Consider the following 21,243-nt stretch of genomic DNA (forward strand, 5'->3'; position numbering starts at 1 on the left):
GAGGGGTCTCCGATTTCCAGCCCAGAAGTATCACCTTCCGGGCTTGGAACAGGGCCCTAGAAAAAGCAAGTCTCATCGCCTCCTTCAGGATAACCTCTTTAAGGATCCCCAGGAGGCAGTGGGCCGGCTGTATGGGCACAGAGACCTGAAAAATTCTATTGAGTGTACTCAGGACTCCATGCCAGTAGCGGTGTAGTTTTGGGCATTGCCATATAAGATGAATAAGGTCTCCCGGAGTTCGTTTACATTTGGCACACAGTAGGTCGGCAAGCCCTCCCGTCCAGTGAAGCCTGACAGGGATATAGTGAGCCCACAGCAGGATCTATAGCTGGGACACCTTTTTGGGATGTATTAAGGGAGCATGTACTGACTACCTGAAACGCCTCTTCCCACTGGTCTCCCGTTATAGTTCAGGGCTCCCCTTTAAGACAGCGATTCTTGCCATGGAACCGCTGATGTGACTATTACGCCTGTGAGATCGTTTTAGATTTTTGGTCAATGCTAAACTCATCCTATTGTTCCAAAAGTTGCAGATTCTGTACCCATCCTAATACTCGTCAGGATAAATGGTTATTTGACGGATTGAAAAACACGTGCGAATGTCGAGTCTTCCATATCGGATTTAGGATCTCTAAGACATATGTTCTGTAATGGGAAGGTGATAGGGCCATGCTATACAGGCTGTATAGAAGGAATCTGTAATAAAGGCTTTTATTATTATTACTTATTTTTTTTCTTTTTAGGCATGAAAAAAGACACCTAACATTCACGTCTAAATCCTAATCCCTTCAATTCTTCCAGATTCCCCGCACTGTTACTCAGAGCCTCAAAGGAACCAAATCCTGTGAAGTGTTTATATTCTGCACACCTGCAGCAGCAGTCACATTACATTGTTGCATATGGAAAGAATATTATAAAGTGTAATGGAAGGAAACGCCAAAGAAAGGCAGGAGGGGGGCCGTGTCACTAATCCTGCCGAGTGTTAAAGAAGGCCTCCAGCCAAATGTAAACCTCTTATTCTTATGGTTATTAAAGCTGAATTGTGGGAAGATTACAAAAAAATACTGATTCCTTAAGTTTTGTGTTCATTTAAAAATCATGAAGTGTGTTTTTTAAGCAATTAGTGTAAGTACCTGACTTTGTATCAGTATCAGCTAGGGATCGACCGATTATCGGCAAAGACGATATATCGAGGGGCGATATGCACTTTCCCCGATATATCGGAATCGGCCCCGGAGGTTACCGATATTTTGGAAAGTGCTGTACCGGAGTGATGCCTGCAGCTAGAGGCATCGCCCCGGTACCGGCGTCCATAGCTGACGGTCGGCTATCTTGTAATGAAGACCGAGAAGCCACTCAGCTGTCATTACAAGCAGCGGGAGCAGACGTTCACCCCCCCCGCCCGCTGCCTTCCCCCGTCCCACCGGGAGACCCGGGCAACCAGCCTGCACGGCCGCCGAAGAGAAGACACGATCAAAGCCGCATTCGGCTCTGATCGGGTCTCCATGTAAAAACCCAGAAGTGATGACATGACATCACTTCCAGGTGTTCGGCGCCAGATTCAAAAAAATGCGAGCATTCAAAACAGCCAAACTTGGAGTTTTGAATGCTTTTAAGTGCAGAGGAGGGGTTTGGGGTCTTTTAAACCCCCAGATCCCTCCACAAGAGTACCTGTGAAAAATAAAAAACGTTTTTAAATGTCCAAAAATATCGGGCAATACCGATATCCGATGACCAAAATATCGGTATCGGCACTAAAAAAACAATATCTGTCCAACTAGTAAATTTACGAGAGTCTTCACAGTTGAAGCACATGCAAGCTAATGGATAGATAGGGGGCAGGTGAGCCTGGAGGTGGCCCAACCCTCCTGAAAGGTACTTGGGGGCATAATGGAAGCCCAGCCAATGGTATTACAGCAAAGGCATAAATTCACTAGAGTTAGGACTGCAGGTAATACAGGGTGCCGTGGAGTGGCCCTGCAGCTTTCACATGCGTTTGCAAATGTGTGCTAACTAAACCCCTGTTTTGACGCAAACTGTTAGACAGGTTAATTTGGTTGGTAAGCAAACTGGTTAGCAAATTGATCTGGGAATTTTATTTTTGTTTGTCTCATAATATAACTGGGTACTAATATTTATTGGCTAAAATTGACCTAGGGAATATCCGATTGCCTCTCGGAGGATCAGGAAGGAATTTTTTTTCCCCTGCTGTAGCAAATTGGATCATGCTTTGCTGGGGGTTTTTTCGCCTTTCTCTGGATCAACTGCAGGTAAAGGATTGTGTATATGGGATTGTATGGTTGGGTTTTCATTACTGTTTTTTTTTTTTTTGTTTTTTATTGGTTGAACCAGATGGACTTGTGTCTTTTTTCAACCTGACTAACTATGTAACTATGTAAGACGCCTCTTAAAACCCACTATTTCTGGGTTTTTTCCAGCCAGAAAACGCCCCTGCCAAAAACTGCTGATAACAGCCTGTGTGTGCATGGACATAGGATAACATGCTGGGCAGTTTACTGGCTGCAGAAAAAAATGTTTGACAGCAAAAACAGCCGCTGTACAAACGTCCAGTGTGCATGAGGCCTGACAATTGCGCAGTCGTGCGACGCTGTACCCAAATAAAATGTGTGTCTTTTTTTTTCACCACAAATAGAGCTTTCTTTTAGTGGTATTTGATCCCCTCTGTGCTATAAACAAATTGTCAATTAAAAAAAAAAAATAAAATAAAAAAAATGTCTTCATAAATTTAGGCCAATATGTATTCTGCTACATGTTTTTGGGTAAAAAAAATCCCAATAAGCGTATATTGATTGGTTTGCGCAAAAGTTATAGCATCTACAAACTGGGATATTTTTATCTAGTAATGGCAGCGATCAGCAACTTTTAGCGGGACTGGGATATTGCGGTGGACAATCGGACACTAATTGACAATTTTTGGGGACCAGTGACACTAATACAGTGATCAGTGCTTAAAAAATGGACTGTCACTGTAGTAATGACACTGGCTGGGAAGGGGTTAAACATCTAGGGTGAGAAAAGGGTTAAATGTGTGCCTAGCCAGTGTTTTGGTGTACTGTGTGTGGTGCTTTTACTACGGAAAGTAATCAATTTCATTCCCTGCTTTGAGGAGAAAGAAAATCTACAGTATTACTTCCCTGCTGAAAGAACAGAGCTCTGCCTTGTTCACAAAGGCAGAGCCCTGTCCTGTGTGTGTTTTCTGGAAGATCAGCGGGTCCCGGGAGTAATCTCATTTAGGGCTGGGACCTGCTGATCGTCTGTGTCCAATCACAGCCCAGAGTCCTGTGTTGACAATCAACACATGACTGTGTACAGAGGAAATGATCTCCTTGTTTCTAATCCTTGTAAAGCAGAGATAAGAAACAAAGATATTATTAGTAAAAAGCAGCACATATTGCACACGTTACACATTGTTAGGTTAACCCCTAGATCGCTCCTAATGTTAACACCTTCCCAGCCAGTGTCATTAGTACAGTATTATCACTGATCATTGTATTAGTGTCACTAGAGATGTCAGTGGCAGTTAGTTAGTTCCTATCCAGTGTCAGTTAGTGTCAGATTGTTTGCCGCACCATCACAGTCCCAATATAAGTCACTGATCACCGCCATGACTAGTATAAAGAAAACAATTCCAGTATTATTTTTTTTATTTTTTGATTTATATAATAAAAAATAAAAAACCCAGTGGTGATCAAATACTACCAAAATAAAGATCTATTTGTGCGAAAAAAAATGATATACATTTTTTGGGTACAGCAGTGCATGGCCGTGCAATTACCAATTAAAGTAGTGCAGTGCTAAATAGCAAAAAATGGCCTGGTCATGAAGGGGGTAAAACCTTCCAGAGCTGAGGTGGGTAAAGCGATCTAAAAAACACAGACAGTTTAGTATACATGTAGGCAAGTGCAGTTAGCCACTTTGCCAGAGGTGGCTCTTTACCAAAATAGTGTCTGGTACAGCAGATAGTGACACTAGGTGTTAGGCCCCTGTTAGGTAAAGCTCTTTGATGAGTGATGTCAGGGCTGAGTCAGCACCCACATATAATCTAGGTGGGAAGGAACAGACTGAGTCCTGAGGTATGGGAGCCAAATACCTGTGAGCATGTAACCAACACACGTAGGCCCTGGACAGGGCAGGAGACCGGGTGGAGTGGACCTGTATGCAGGAGGAGCCAGCTGTAGACATTCTGTGCTTTAAGGTGGTGGGGCCAGGGCAGATCGCAATAGGGCTTTTAGGCCAGGCTGGAGATCCCTGTATGAAGCTGCTTCCCTGGAGAGTTGTACCCAGCTAGTAGCTGTTTACAGAGAACACAGTCCTGTGAGTACCGATTACTCTGGGCAGAGGACAGACTAGGTGACGCACATGCTTCCACTGGTGATTGCTGCAGATTGTCCTCTTATGAGATTGACTGTGTATGCCAAGTGACTCCAGGATGTATGTGCTTGTGATGTCGCTGTCTTGCCATTCCTTGAACAACATCAGTAAAGTGCAGTGAAACTATTGCATCAACATTCCTTCTGGATACAAATGTCTATGGCTATGAATGTCACGAGGAGATCAACGGCGAGGAGCAGGGCAGAAAATGGCAAAGGGGTTGGGCTCAGCAGGTGGGATTCTGTTCTAGCAGAGCCGAAGCAGGGGTAGGACCTTGACATTGGGTGCCTAAACTAGCCAACCAAAAGGCCCCTCTTACATACATTATACCATGTATTCACATACAGATTATGGATGATGCCACTGTATGCATTAAAATAAAAAAAATTCTCATAGTCAATATACAGCAGTCACACGACTTTCCCCAGCTCTGTCAGTCAGAGAAACCAGTCGCCAACCTTCAGTATTTTTGATTTGACACTTGGCTCCAAACTGCGCATTTGAATTTCTGGTCTGGAGTTGGCCAAGGTCATCCACGTGCCTGTTACAGTGTGTTTGGTCGGCACAGGCGGGGTTGGCAGAGGTGGTGCTTTAACATGTTGTGTGATGTCATGGTGCAAGGGAGCGGAGAGAAGTGGCCGGAGTCTTGTGTGCGGGTCTGCAGGACGGGAGCAAGGCAAGCCGGGAGTGGGACTGTCAGTGCTGTTTGGACTGTAGGGACCACCTGGCATGGAGAGAGACTGACACTTTGACTTAGGAGGGGTTGTGTTGTGTTGGTGAGGTGTCATCATCTGTGCTGCTGCACACAGGGTTAGGGTCACTGTAAAAGTCAATTTCATGGGTAAGTGTCTGTCCATTCTAATTTCCTCCCCTCCTGTGTCTGGTCCCTGAGCTGCTTACTTACTATATTGAAAATAAAATAAAAACTATGTTTTTTGCCTTGATATCCACCTTGAATTACATTTCTAACTGCATATTGTACTTGTTTGTAGCCTATATACTGAAATTTGCACTTAAAACTGTAATTTTGTAACTTTTGGAAATGGCAGTAAAAACTTGGCTGTGCCAGTAAATTTTGGGTGTCATGCCAGTGAATTTCAATCTGGTAGGTTGGCAACACTGAGAGAAACATTGGCAGGAGAAGCTTCTAGTGAGTTAACAAAGGTACATCGTAAAAGGGGAGGGGTTCTGACAATCACAGCCTGCTCCACACGCCTCTAGCCTGTGTCTATTGTGTTTATATACAGTACTTAGAATTACAGGGAAGTGAAGCCTCCAACAATCAAGATGTAATATTCCAATTTCCCCCCCCCCATAGTGTAGAGCTGTTTAGTGGGTTTGGAAGAGGAGGAAGTGGCTTGTATATATGCCCATATGTGGCTCTACAGGCACATTGGCTGCTTAGAAAGGAAACACCGTGCACAAAAGATGCAGAATCTCCAGCTGCAGTGGGAACACAGACAGAAGGGAGGGACAGAGAATGGCAAGATCAATAAGATTTTTTTGTAGAATACAGCAGACAAATCCAATAATGGCTAAGTGAGTATGATCAGCATGCAATACAACATTTATCGATAAGTATTTACTGATGTGGATTTAATATCACTTTAACTGCAGCAGAGAAAAATCAGGTCTCCTGCACTGCCATACAGTGGCAGAACTGAACAAATCTTAGGACTGAATAGAATAGAAATAGCATTTGCTTGAAGTTCAGGTTTAAAAAAAAAAAACTATGCCATGCACAATTAAATGTAATGGTTCTTTCAAATCATGCTGATCATGGCCATGGCCACATTAGGGAGGGGGTGGGGAGGTGGTGGGTAGCAAAGCTGTTTTATATTTATTTCTATTCATGACTGTGTATATCTTTATGGTACAAATAAACATTTAATACCTGTTGCACCCATGACACTAATGTCAGACAGCATGTGGTATCTTCAAAAAGAAAGAATTCAGAGGCTGTTTTCTTTCAGGCTGTCTGCTTGAATCTCCTTAGGATCCCAAGCAAGGAGGGGGGGATGAGACACCCCTCTGATTCACTGTGGTCTATTCACTAAATGAATACAGACAGTTTGCGTAGCATAGTGAATAAGTTATATACACTAGACTGTCAAAAGTATTGGGACGCCTGCCTTTACACGCACATGAACTTTATTGGCGTCTTAGTCCATAGGGATTAATATTGAGTTGGCCCACCCTTTGCAGCTATAACAGCTTCAACTTCTCTGGGAAGGCTGTCCAGGAGTTTAGGAGTGTGTCTATGGGAATGTTTGACCATTTTTCCAGAAGCACATTTGTGAGGTCAGGCACTGACATTGGACGAGAAGGCTTGGCTCGCAGTCGTCACTCTAATTCATCCCAAAGGTATTCTATTGGGTTGAGGTCAGGACGCAGGCCAGTAAAGTTCCTTCACCCCAAACTCGCTCATCCATGTCCATCCATTATGGACCTTTATGGTCATATTGGAAGAGGAAGGGGCCATCCCCAAACTGTTCCCACAAAGTTGGAAGCATGAAACTGTCCAAAATGTCGTATTATGCTGACGCCTTAAGAGTTCCTTTAACTGGAACTAAGGGGCCAAGCCCATCCCCTGAAAAGCAACCCCACACCATAATCCCCCCTCCACTAAGGAGACTACCTGCATGGAGTTTGAATGTTCTCCATGTGTTCGTGTTTCCTCCCAAAGCCTAGTAGGGTAATTGGCTCCTGTCAAAACAGGCTTATATTGGTATGTATGTGAGATAAGGAGAGCAAGTACTGTGTGAATGTACAATATGTAAAGTTCAGTGTAAAAAAAATAAAGCAGCCATGTTACTCCATTGGTGGAGTTCAAATGGTCTTCTTTGCATCAGATAGTTGAATATAAACTTTTATGGCGGCTTTTATCCTGGAGTGCAGCTACTTTTCCCTCTTTCGCTACTGTGTGTGAGCTGGAGAACAAACAACTTGCTGAATCGGTACCCAGGGCTGGTATTGTGCACGCAGATGCACCTGTAGTGGAGTGTTGGATCCTTTATATCCTGCACTTGCCTTTTGGTTCAATGCAACAGGGCCGAAAGGAATGCATTAATCGTGTGCATGCACTTCTATTTGGAATATAAGACAAACAGTGGTATGTCCCAGTGCTACCGATGGTAAGCATATGTCAATAACTCAATCTTTCTAAAACTGAGCTCATAATATTCCCTCCTGCCCGTGCCCCCTACCCTGACTTCTCTATCAAGATCAATATTACAACAATCAGTCCCTCCCCTCATGCCAGGGTGCTAGATATAATCCTGGACTCTGACCTGTCCTTTCAGCCTCAAATCCAATGACTGTCCAAGCTTGTAGACTTCACCTCCGTAACATCTCCAAAATAAGCCCCCTTTTTAAACCACTCAGTAACTTATTCACTCCCTAGTTATTTCTCGCCTTGACTATTTTAACTTCTTTCTCATTGGCCTACCGGCTTCACAGGCTATCCCTTCTTCACTCCATATGAATGCTGCTGCCAGATTCATCCACCTTTCTAACCGCTCAGTGTCCCTCACCCCTTCTCTCCCCCCCTCCACCGGCTTCCCATTGCCCAACAAATAAAATTCAAAATACTAATAATAACATACAAAGCCATACAAAGCCCCGAGCTACATCAGCAATCTTGTCTCCAAATATCCCCCAAACCATCCACTCCGCTCCTCCAAAGACCTCCTGCTCTCTAGCTCCCTTGTCTCCTTCTATGCTCATCTCCAGGACTTCTCCAGAGCCTCTTCCATCCTCTGGAACTGCCTACCCTAGTCTGTCCGGCTATCACCTACTGCGCGATCCTTGAAAACTCATCCTTTCAGGGAAGCCTATTCTGCCTTCAGCTAATAACCAAATCAGTTCATCCCTCTCAGTTATTACCTTTTGTTCCTCCAGCCCCTCCCTATTAGATTGTAAGATCGCAGGGCCCTCCTACTCCTCTTATATTGAATTGTATTGTTGCTACATTGTTTCCATTTATATTGCAAAACGCTGCACAAACAGTTGGTGCTATATGAATCCTGTATAATAATAATATGTCTCTATGCCCATCATTCTCAGGGAGATATCTGCCAATCAGATTCAACCCTATGCTGACCATATACATCTCTTTTTTTAGGCGATTCCTCCTGAATTGGCCAAAATTCAAGCTGTGGGTGGCCCTGTTGGCACCACCTGGCTCAACAAGCTTCCCTCTGAAAATCAAGGAGCTATTTGGCAGATTCTTGGCCTAACAGTGACTGCACCCAATCAGATCTTCAGGTATTCAGAAGGCTGCAGGTTCCAGCTGTCAGAATACAATAGCCACCAGAGGAGGTTCCTCCATCCATGCAGTTTGGAATCTATTGTTTCTGTGGTTAGTTGACCACATTGACTTTGGATAAGAGATGCTGTGCCAAATCCGACACCATATTCGCTAAGGGATAAAGAGCCCCACTTTGCACTGCGCCCAGCGTCACAGCTGAGCTCTGTAGAATCACTTATCTATCAAAATTCTACAGCAAGTCTGCCTCCTCCTAATCTACACTTGCTGACAGCTTTATCCTCCAACATGTAAATCTCCCTTCTACACTCACAGGCTTATTTGACGCCCTTGAATCAGATATCGTTCTAACCGATCAACAGTCACTTAAACCATTTAAAATCCCTGTCCAGACAGATTCTCTGCAACTTCCTACACAAACCCTCAGTTTACATTACATCAACCTTTGCAATAGCCTTAAATCTTACACTTACCTCTATGCCTATCCCCTTTCTGCCTACTTCGCCAAGGTCCGTAAACCCAATAAAGAGTTTCTTTATATAACCGGTTTCCCTCCTCAATCCTGAACTAAAATTCCTCGAAAAGCCCTATTTCTCAGATCGGCCTCTACCTAGACAGATTTATCTATTGTGATCAAACGGGCTCCATTACTTCATTTAGAAGACTCTTCCATCTGATCCATGTAGCTCAGGAGGACATTCCTGAAAAGCTCTTTTCTCATTACAAAAGGAGTCTAGTCTCATGGAGCTCTTTGGCTATTGCCTTGGAGAAGTGGGGCCCTCTTCTTCACAGAGAGGTGCAGCTCTCTGTGACAAGCTTATGGCCGAAATTTACTGTGAAAAGTTCTTCTCTATCTCCTTCACCATTTTTAGGGTACCCATTAGAGATGTTCCCTATCATCCTAACAATGGCCTTACACTCTACCATTATTTCCATCCAAGATTAGTTAACTATTAAAGAAACTATCATATTGCCTTTTCAAGGTAAAGTGACTGTTCCTCCTGATAGCCCATAGAACATTGTGTATGGAGGAGGGGGGGTGGTTAAGGATGTCATTTAAGCTCAGACTTTATCTGACACCACCCAAACTCCCTTTTTCATGTCATTCCACCATCTAATTGTATCTCTCCTTTCTTTTTTCAGTCCGATCTGTTTTTTATTTTCCATTGCTAAATTTGGCTAAAGAAAACCACCATATCTGTCATGTTTTTGTTTACTATAATGTGGCTCAGTAAAAAAAATGTAGATCTTGCCGAAAACAAATTGTTGTCCCTTTCTGTATGCATGCAACCGCGTTGGAATGGTTGACCTACTTGGCCTGCAGTTCAAACGCATCTCAACAAGACATGCTGCTTTAAAAAAAAAACGCAGCGCAAGGCAAACCAGGTCAAACGCAGTTTACTAATTGCCATGTGTACTGCTAAGCCAATAGGATTTTGTTGACCTGTGTTTGATGTGCTTTGTAAAAGCACATTAAACACAGGAAAGCCACGCTAGTCAGCATGAGCCCTTAGAAACCCAGCTAAAAATGGTTGTGTTGCTACCTAAAAAAAAAAGTTTAAAAAAAGGTTTCCTTGTAAGGAAAGGAAAGCTTAACTCCAGGACACCCGAAAATTCTTTCTTGGAGTAGGTCAAGGGTTAACTGGTTGTTTAGATCTAGGGGGCATTTAAAAGTAGATTTACTTACCTGATCCTTTGTGCTGCTAGACTGGTCCCTGCAGAATGTTCTCCCCCCCATGCTCCATAGGTCTAAGGTAGTGTTCTCAAAACTGCGGCCTTTTGCTTGCCTTTTCCTGGTCCTTTGGGACACTATTCGTCTAACTGACACCAGTGATGGGGCACTATTCCTCCCACAGTAACAAACAATTTAGGGCATTTCCAGAGCATATGAAGGAGATCCACTGGGGATCCTCAACACTGAGGACCAACTGGGTCCTCTCTGTGCTTCCCCTGGAATAGTTTTAATGGTGTTCTAGACACCCTATGGAGCACAAACAATTGGGACAAGCATTGCGTAGGTGAAAGTGACACCAAATAAACTGTCAGATGTCATCCTCAATCCCTCTAATGTCCTTCACCCATACTTTTCTACCAGGGAGCCATAAACTATTCAGGAATCTGTGTAGCAATTACATGTAAAGAGAAGATGTAAGGCTCTTTGTACCTGTGGCTGTAGCTAGAGTCAGCTTTAGCTTGGACAGTAAGCGCATGTCGAATCTGGAGATACTGGTAAAATTTGTGGGAGGAGATATGGTACCCCCCTGTAAATCTTGAAAAGACCTTAATAGGTTGTGAGAAAACATCTGATATACAAATCGGACGCCACTGGAATACCAGAAGGAACAATTGCAATGGGGGCAATTATCCCAATGGTAGCCGTCAGTAACTTTTCTTTACATCAAGCATTTCTCCCTAACAGGAAGTGAAGGGAAATTTCCCTAACAGGATAGAAGGAATATAATCTTCACAAAGGTTCTAAACCTTCACACCATCCAAGCCAAAGCCAAATGTTTTGGCTGGTGTTACACTTTAAACAGCTGTCTGGACATAGCCTATTACTATGTCTTGATATATCGCTTCTAATTCATTTTCCACGATGGTATTTTTTTTTCGAGGAATAAAGCCAGAGTTTTCTAGACAACACATCCGCAAACATACATTTAAACAACTGAAGGACTGAAATTACAGAAAATATACCATAATTTGGCTGAAAAGCTAATTTGGGCTCCCTCCTAAATGATCCGCTTTTAATAAAGTGTTCAAGGACTACAGAATGTCCATCATAAACATCTGTGTTCTTTCAGCCATCATTAAGTCTTTTCTCCATAATGTTAATTCTGTGTATAATTCTGGGAGTTAATGTTGTGTTTGTCCGTTCTAGTGACCGGCTCCATTTCTGGAGCACAGAGGAATTCTGCCATAAAAAATGTAGCTCCTCACACATTAAATGGATTTATGATGCAATAGTGAATCTCTTAGGGTGGAACTATGAGAATAAAGCACAAATTACATTGCTGTAGTCACTAGTATTATAGAACCAATTCTTTGTTTTTCTAAGCCCCCCCACCCCCCCGTTATATAGTTTCATCATCGGTTGATCCTGCCAGTAGATGTTTTTTCCCACTTCCTTTAACAGGTTGACAACGCTGTTTGTTCTTCAGTGAAATCGCCCAACAACGTTGTTACCCTGGACAGGGAAGTCTTAGATAGAAAAGCATGCTCCTTACATTCGTGGTAAGAATGCTCCTTACATTGGTGGTTGGAAATTTCTCATTTTTCAAGGAACCCCTAACAACCTTTGAAAGAACCCTAGTTAAGAAAGGCTGTTCGAAAGGACCAAGGGCATCCTGTGACCACAGATTTAGGTGGGCTTTTAGCTTAGGTCTATTTTATTTTTTTTAAACTAACATAGGGATTATATGGGAGGAGGGTTAATGCCCAGAGTTCCATTTAAAATAACTGCCTTGAATTCTGCTTTCATACATGGTTGGTGTCTAACACAGAAGCAGGATGCTAGATAAAACAGATTTCCTGCAAAAGACCCCAAAAATCTGCCAAATAGTATCCCCCTTCCAAGTTAAGTTCCATCTACAGAAAATTCCCTGTCCAACTGTATTTTTTAAAAAAAGGTGGAAAAAAGGTATGAAAGAATTAGAAGCTTTCACCTGTGCAATCTTGTTTTTAGGTATCGAAATATACAGACTGAATATGACAGACTTCGGTTTGGTTTGTTACAATTTTAATTGACAAAAAAGAAAAAATAATGTTTTCGCATATTACAAGCTGTAGCAGTGAGCCATCTGCTAAGTGATTTTCTGTCTCCACCAGTTCCTCGAAACAGGAGAGGAAGTGAAGTTTTACTGTCAGGATTCCAAATTTTCTCAACTTTCTTGCATTTTTTTGTAGGGGGACTCAATCCAAAAATAAGTTTAAAGGAAAAGTAAACATTAAAATAGAAGGGGCTTAATATGAAACAGCTAGAAATAACATTTACAAATAGTTCTGCACACATTTTAGAAACCAGTTAAAGCTGAATTTAGTTTCCCCTTACTTCGGTGGAATGGGGGACCACAAGAGGAAAACCAATGTCTTGAGGCACATGCAGTGCTGGACAAATCCCTGAAAATTGTGCCTCTATTAAATTTGGAAGAAGTGGGCTTTGGTTTGAACTGTAACCAGGTCTGGTGTTTCTATCCATGGTCAGATCCCTGCTGGTGTTTTTATCCTTGGCTTGATCACTGCTGGTGTCCTTGACCTTGGCCAGGTCTCTATTGGTGTCTCTATCCTTGACCAGATCTCTGATGGTGTCTCTATCCTTGGCTAGGTATCTGCCAGGAACCATGAATCAGACAGACAGACAGAAAATGTAGTAAAAATCACACCTTTAATGTAATAGTAAAAATAGTACAGATCAGAAACGTAATCAAAAACATAAGCCAGGGTTCGGAAGCCAAATGGGAAATCAGACAAGGCAATGATCAGGGAGCCAGAAATCAGCCTAGTCAGAAGCAGAAGGACCAGATCCAGAACCAAAAGGGACGTCAGCCGGGCAAAGTTTTGAACAGGAATACAGCAGAGAAACTAAGGATATCTTGTTAAGGCGAAGGCAGGAAAGGAATGAACAAGGCAGCTTTATTTGCCAGAAGGGGCTGGCTGTAGGCAGGACCGATGAGCAGATAATGATAACCAGGTGAGGCACTGAGGAAACAATAGGTGCTGACAATTATCCGACAGCTGAGCAGCCTGAGCACAGAGAAGAGAGCTGCTGCAAGCCCAGCCCCAACAGTCTCTACCCTTGACCATATCACTGGTGGTGTCTCTATCCTTGGCCAGATCTCTGCTAGTGTCTCTATCCTTTGTTAGATCTCTTTTGGTGTCTCTATCCTTGGCCAGGTCTTTGCTGGTGTCTCTATTCTTGGCCAGGTCTATGCTGGTGTCTCTATCCTTGGGTAGGTCTTTACTGGTGTCTCTATCCTAATCATATCTCTGCTGGTGTCTTTATTCTTGGATAGATCTCTGATGATGCCCTTGACCTTGGCCAGGTCTCTGCTGGTGTTTCTGTCTTTGGCTAGATCTGTGCTGGGGTCTCTGACCTTGGCCAGGTCTCTGCTGGTGTCTCTATCCTTCACCAGATCTCTGCTGGTATCCCTCCCCTTGGTCAGATCTTTGCAGATATCTTTGCTCTTGGCCAGATCTGGCCTCTGGTTGAATGTGGACAGGGAAAATGTAAGAATGTAGAAAGTCTGGCCCAGCTCTAAAAACACCAGATAGAGAGCTGACACAATATGATCCAAAAAGTTGAGGAATCCCTAGAAAAAAAACACAGAAGGAGTTCCCTAACTTATGACCCAAAGCAAGAGACTGCACTACAGGGCAGATACCACTAAAGTGGCAGGCAAGGGTTCATATCAATAGGGGGTCCTTGATCATGCAGGTCTACCTCGCAGTAGCTTTTTCTCCCCCAGCTGTGATGTGCAGTGCATTTCTTGAGCTTTGTGAGTATAATCAACCTATGTAATGTTTTGACTTTAACACTATTACATTTCTGTGATACATGTATATTACTATCTAAGATAGTTATAATTAAGTTGCTAACAGGGCATATTTATGTTCTAGAACACGTGTCAAACACAAGGACGGGGGTGCGTATCAGGTGGCCCTTGTGCTTTTCCTGTGGCAACCCCCTCATTGTTGCCCCCACCTTGTCTTAGCAGTCAACAGCAGAGAGGAGGACAGAACTCCTCCATCTCATCCTGCGCTTCTCCATGCAGCCATGGAGAGGCTCGTCTATGCTCCCCCCCCTTCTCTGTTTCTGTGTTTGATAGCAGATAAGGAAGAAAGAACTCCACCTACAGATCCTGCGCCTCTCTGTGCAGCCGCAACCGCCACCGCCCCCCCCCCCCATCTATACCTCTGCTGGTGTTAGCACTCAGGTGACTCCAGCCCTCCTCCAGTCCTACTTCAGACCCTGCACTTCCTGTTTCCTAGCTCTACCCCAGCTTCTTCCTGGCAGCAGCACACGGTAAGGGGGGTGTACTGTGATGTAGGGGAAAGTGGGGGACTCTGGATTTCTAATGGCTCTTGACATCTGATATAAGGGAGGTGGAATGCTCTGGACATCTTACGGATACAACTGGCCCTTGGAGGGCAACTATAGGACTGATACAGCCCGCAATGAAATGGAATTTGACACCCCTGTTCTAGAAAATAACAGTATCCACTGCTGCACCTCTGAAGTAGGACTCCACAGTATTAGTCCGAAACATGTTAGGTGTTCACGCATAATGTGTGGCAGCCAGCTTGATGGCATATTATGGGTGGCCGCACATGTGCCATACTTCTGCAGCATAATGGGTTCTAGTTTTTATTTGTATCTTTTTTTCTTACCGATGTAATTTTTGTATGTTTTTCTATATATTTATACAATTAAAAAAAACAAGTCTTTTTACAATTTTGGTCCTCTCTTCATAGCACAGGAGGGGTTTGTTACAGTCTCTTGCACACAGTCTTTGTTTTTTCAATACTATATTGGACATGACAGACCCTTTTTTTTTTAGACACATACCATGTTTCCTCACAATATATAATTTTTGAGTTCATTATGATTGTGGTCCCTTTTCTTTCTTTAATGTGAACCTGCAGCTAAGGTAACTTTTTTAACCAGTCTATCTAATAAACAACAAGCACCAAAAGCTTTATGTACATACCTATTTCATCTCCCCGACACCTCTCCATACCGGCTTTTTGACCTAATGAAGCAGACTTTTGACTTTACTAAAGGAGACCGCTTGACATCCATGAAAACAGCTAGAAAGAAACCTCAAACCTGGCCCCATGCAGGCAGTCCCATCTAGAGGACACACTCCTGTGCGTTCTGTGTTTTGTCTGCTGGTGCATATTGTGTACATAGCTGAAGAACAGGTAATAATAATTGTTTAGGCTGTGCCAAGTTCCACTTCACGCCCTCTTCATTTCAAGGAGCCCAGTTACTGGTCTTCAAAGCTGAAGGGACTACATAGCACTACGTCTTGTATAGAAGCATACCCTATCAAGATTTCTTTTGTTTTATTTTTGAAAGCAAAATATATCTGAAAAATTCAAAACTTATCTTTGTTTTGCTCAAGTAGTTGTACCCTACCAATACATGTCCCAGTATTTAATCTGGTGACCTTTGAAGAAGGACTTCACTTTCAGGTCAAACCCAATGTTGTAAGACAGGAAATCTCAATTATCAACTTCGTAAACAGTTGGTATTTGTTATCTTGTACTCTTGTGCTTGTAGACACTCTTTAATGCTTATGACACATTACACATCTGTAGTTACCATGAAGATCATGTTTCTGCGGGCAGTCTGTACGACAGACCTCCATGAGAAAAAAAACTTTAGGAAAAAAGTTTGTTGGTGGAACGATGGACCATCACTGAGGGAAAGGCTCTTAGGCCCCTTTCACGGGGGCTGTCAGATCTGGTCCGTGAGTCAGTTTTTCAGGCGGACCTGATAGGACCCTCCATTGTCTTAAATGGAGCGGCGGATGTCAGCAGACACAAGTCCACCATCTGATCCGATCCTGTCCGCCAAAAAGACAGATGGTCCTATTTTCCATCCAACCAGCGCATTGGAATGGATGTCCGTTGATTGCCCCATTGAGGAGAGCGGGACTGCATCCGTGTCCACTCTGCATAGTGGAATGGACACGGACCTGTCATCTGCCTGCTCAATGGAGAGATCCCCCACTGAGCAAGCCGATTTCACTTAGCAGAGACGCCAGTGTGAAAGGGTCTTAAAGGTTGCAAGGAGTAGTTTTTTAAGGCTATATGATATGGGTGCCCAACCTGTGCCAAGCTTCCATTTATTATTGTGGAATAATCTTATTTTATTTTGGCCTAGTGGCATCTAAACAGCAGACATGGATGGGAGTTTACTTCCTTAAAACTGTGCTGTGCAACTCCCCAACTCCCTGTCTCTGCTTCCGGTATTAACAATCACATTCAAACTTCCAAGGCAGATTTAAATATGATGGCTGTGTAAAAACAAATCTGGTTTTCTGTATGTGAGAGACAGCATGGAGCCTACAGTGGATTTACTTAGGAATCCACAAGCACAGGATCTCAGATTTTGAAAAAAAAAAAAAAGAAGAGTAGAGTGGGCTGCTGCGCTACAGCAATGCCTCAGTGAAAAACTGAAGTATTGAGGAGGTAATATATGTTCCCTCTATGCATATTAAACCAAAAAACTGAACTCCAGGAAAACTGATAAATACAAAAATAAATTTGATATCTGGGCGTAGTTTTCCCTCTTTGTCCATCCAGTCCTAAGATTTACACAGTCCTCTGGCAGGGCAAAGGGGACCTGTTAAACCTTGACTTTCACTTATAGGCCTTCTCCCCACCCCCACCCAGTTACTGAATAGTAAAAGGAGGAGCAGTACAGCTCATCACTCTGTTCTCTCATCTATCAACATGCTTCTTGCACAGCAGAACACTTAGTTAGCTACTTGTACTGCTTGGAATAAAAGTTTTAAAGCCCTGAATATTAGACTCACTGGTGGATCTGCGAACAGGCTATGAACATTCAAGTATTTTAATATTCTTAGCAGGAAATATGTGGCTCAGGGCTGTTGAAAGAAGACCGCCAAGGCTGACACTTGACCCTTGATAGTACCTCTAGGCCAGTTTCTGCTCAACCCCTCATTGAAGGAAGGTCAAGATCCGAAGTACTGAAAAAGAGCGAGGATGAAGCTCAAGAAACTCACACCACGCAATGTACGTCTTCCACGTACGATAGTAGATCTTCCTAAAAGTAGATTTCCTAGCTTTTAACAGAATTGGAATCCCAGACTCAGACAAACCTCTATCCTTCAGCACCTGGCGTTTAACAGCCAAGCTGTCAAAGCCAGTGACTGTAAAGCAGGATGGAAGATTGTTCCTTGGGATAGAAAATCCTCCCTAAGAGGAAGCTTCCAAGGAACGTCCGCAACCAGATCCGCGTACCAATCGTGGCGAGGCCAGTCTGGGGCCACTAAGATGACCGGAATCTCTTTAGCCGTGATCCTGCGTAGAAGTCTTGGCAGAAGCTTGAGGGGAAGGAAGGAGTAAATCCGACGATACTGACACCATGGGGCCACCAGCGCATCCGTGGCATCTGCCAGAGGATTCCGTTACCGAGCCACAAACCTCTGCAACTTTCTGTTGAGCTGGGATGCCAACAGATCCACCTTGGGGATGCCCCACCAGAGACACAACTGTTAAAACACTTCCAGGTGAAGGTCCCCTTGGTCCAATTCCTGCTGACTGAAGTAATCCATCTGCCAGTTTTCCACCCCGGGAATGTGTACGGCGGAGAGGGCTGGAACAAACCGTTCTGGCCACCTTAGAATTCTGGCTACCTCCAGAGCCGCCAGGACACTGCTTGTGCCCCCCCTTGTGATTGACATAAGCCACGGCCATGACATTGTCCGATTGAATGTGCACTGGACATCCATGAAGACGATCCGTCCAATGTTACAGGCACAGACTGATCGCTCGGAGTTCCAAGACATTGATCGGTAGTCTGGACTCTTCGAATGTCCAGATCCCCTGAGCAGAATTTTTGCAGAGGAAGCCTCCCCAGCCAGACAGATATCCGTGGTGACCACTGTCCAATACAAGCGGAGGAAGAATTTGCCCAGCCGAAGAACGAAGCCACCATATCAGGGACTTCTTTGTTCCCCGGCTCAGATTGTCCATAAACTGCGAATTCTTGTCCCATTTGGCCAGAATTTACCATGCAGGGATCTCTTATGGGACTTTGCAAATGGAACCGCCTCGAAGGTAGACACCATCAGGCCCAGCACCCGCATGCAAGTCCAGAGGGATGACTATCTGCTGGACAGCAAGAGACGAATTGCAGCCTGCAGTTTCTGGAGTTTGTCCAGAGGAAGAAGCACTCTGGCTAAGGTCGACTCCAGAGTCAGACCCAGATAGTCCAGCTTTGTGGACAGAACCAGAGCAGACTTCTGAAAATTCAGAATCCAGCCAAACTCCCTCAAAGTTCATATAGTGATTTCCAGGTTTTCCAACTGAGCAGTAGGAGACTCCGCTCACAGGAGGAGGTCATCCAAGTAGCCCAGTACCGCGATTCCCCCATTGGCGTAACAATGCTAGCACACTTTTATGAAGACCAGAGCAGCAGAGGCGAGACCAAAGGGTAACGCCACAAACTGATAATGCTTCTTTCCCACGGCAAAGAGAAGGAAGCGCTGGTGACAGACACATATTGGAACGTTAAGGTAAGCGTCCTTAGTGTAGATGGAGGCAAGAAAATCCCCCTGATGAAGGGAAGCCACCACCGTGCTAACGAACTACTTTCTGAACTTCTGCACCCAGCAGGGTGACCCTATCTATCTAAAAATGTGCCAGGACCAGAGATCCCAGCAAGGAACTAGGTCCTTACTCCTGACTAGGCAGAAAGAATACTTATAGCAGAGAGATATTTTTCTCTTTCGTTCACTGACAGACACATCTCCTGATCTTCTCAACCATTGGGTTATACTGACCCCTACAGGAGTTGGACACTAGGCAGAAAAAAGGTTTGGCTAAGCCTATGGGCAGTCCCGGGGATATACTCCCTTATCCCCGGGACTGCCCATAGGTGTAGCCAAACCTTTTTTCTGCCTAGTGTCCAACTCCTGTAGGGGTCAGTATAACCCAATGGTTGAGAAGACCAAGAGATGTGTCTGTCAGTGAACGAAAGAGAAAAATATTTTTTAAAAACTGTCTATTGCGGTTTCAATTTTCAGTTAAGTACATCCTGAATTTTCAGTTTCGGTTCAGAATTTTCATTTCGGTGAATCACTAACACAAAGTAGTTCATATTCTTGTGATTTTCTTACCTTTAATTTAGAAAATAACAAAACGACAAGTTTAGAACCAATAACATTTATAGAATTTTGTTTAATTCTGCAACCTTGACCCCCTCCTCAAAATAAAACCTTTTCTTAAAAAAAGGCCCTCTGTGGCAAAAATAAAGCCATAGTTTGGGTTACATTATTCATGTCTAGTGTGGGAGCTTCCACACAAATCATTGTGCCCTGCCATTTCCATGCCTTTGTAGTTATGGATTTAGGACTGAGTCATCTTCTTCTGTGGGTCAAATACATATCTCTTAAACCCCAGCGTGATGAGCACCACCTGCCCATCTGAACGGGCTTCCTCCTCCTTCTGGGTTTCGCCATCTTCTTTCTTTACTTTCGACTTCTTTTTAGAGGTGGCATTGAGAATCTGCTTCGTCTCAGGCTTCAGACCATCTGCAAATGAAACAAGAATTGATCTAGGTGGATGCGTTGGCAAAAGCAGATTCTCAACAGCAAAGACTAAAGTTGTCAATGTTGCACATAAAACTGTAGCAGTCTTGCACTCTGTTGTGTTTTAGGCCATGAGTAGGGTGACATCTTTTAGTTCCGGTTCACACTATAGCGATGTCAGACATCGCATGTGATTCACACCACACTGCTCTGCAAATTACATGCGATGTCTGTGTGATGCGAATTCAGCCATACAGACTGTATGGCTGAATTTGCATCGCATTCAAACCAAAGTCGTGCAGGCCCCTCTTTTGGTCCGCACCAGAATAGGATTGCATGGGTGTTCACACCTATGAGATCCGATTCCTGTCCCAATTGACAGTTCGCACTGCGATATGTGACCTAATCTAGGGGTGTCATTAACTTTGTATTGACACTTCCAGCAGTTTGCATATGGCAGTGTGAACTACCTGCGAGTCCGATGCGATGCGGGAACCTGCAGTGGATTTGCAGGGTTCCCGCATCGCACCAGTGTGAACCGGCACTTGGCACTTAAAGATGGTCATTCTGATGAATACGGAATATTATTACCTGGAAGTGGTCATTGCCACATTGGAGATACTCAACTCAAAAGGTCTACTTCACTGCCACTTTGAACAATTAGGATTTCACAAGAAATTAGAGAAACCACTCTCACCCAGCTTCAGGGAGGTGCAGGTGATGTCACCGCCCATCGCTGCTTCCTCTTGAAATCCTACGAGAATGCAATTTTGCAGTGGGCTGTAATGCATTCTCACGGGATTCTGAGTGCCTGGCTATCCCAGGAGTCAGCGGAAAGACATGGTGACAACACCCATGCCTTAAGGAAGCCAAGACCAAGGTATTGTTTTATCATTTTATTTACTGCTAATTTTGTCTTAGCGGTGGGGGCCTGGGAGGGAAGTGTACCTACTATTGATCAAAGAAGTTCTGCTTTAAAGTCTCCTCCTCCTGTAAACCCACCTATAGACCCTAGGGACCCCTCCCCCCCTTTCCCTTCAGTTAAAAGAGAAGACACTTCCACTAAAACCTTATATTAGTTTTTAATAATGTATAGCCAACCATTTCGATATGTGGATCAAAAATGAGTCAATGACATTTGAAAGAATACATTTTAATACCAACTAAATACAAAGATTTCTCTGTAAATAGTGTAAAGAATACATCCATTAATAAATGTTAAAGCGATACTAAAGTCGTTTTTTTTTTCTATAAAAATAACAAACATGTTATACTACGCCCCTGACGACGTCATTGTTGATG

General features: G+C 43.7%; 1 protein-coding gene across 1 annotated transcript in view; it reads right to left on the reverse strand.

The window, feature by feature from the left end:
- Positions 1 to 19,571: 19,571 nt before the first annotated feature.
- Positions 19,572 to 21,243, reverse strand: part of EEFSEC (eukaryotic elongation factor, selenocysteine-tRNA specific) — a 287,723-nt gene continuing 286,051 nt past the window's right edge. The window contains exon 7 of the mRNA XM_082265985.1: positions 19,572 to 19,944. Coding sequence (XP_082122111.1) covers positions 19,760 to 19,944 — 185 coding nt within the window. The 3' untranslated portion in view covers positions 19,572 to 19,759. The remainder of the gene's footprint in view (positions 19,945 to 21,243) is intronic.

Source organism: Pelophylax lessonae (genome assembly GCF_965119305.1).
Source record: "Pelophylax lessonae genome assembly, chromosome: 8".
Taxonomy (NCBI): domain Eukaryota; kingdom Metazoa; phylum Chordata; class Amphibia; order Anura; family Ranidae; genus Pelophylax; species Pelophylax lessonae.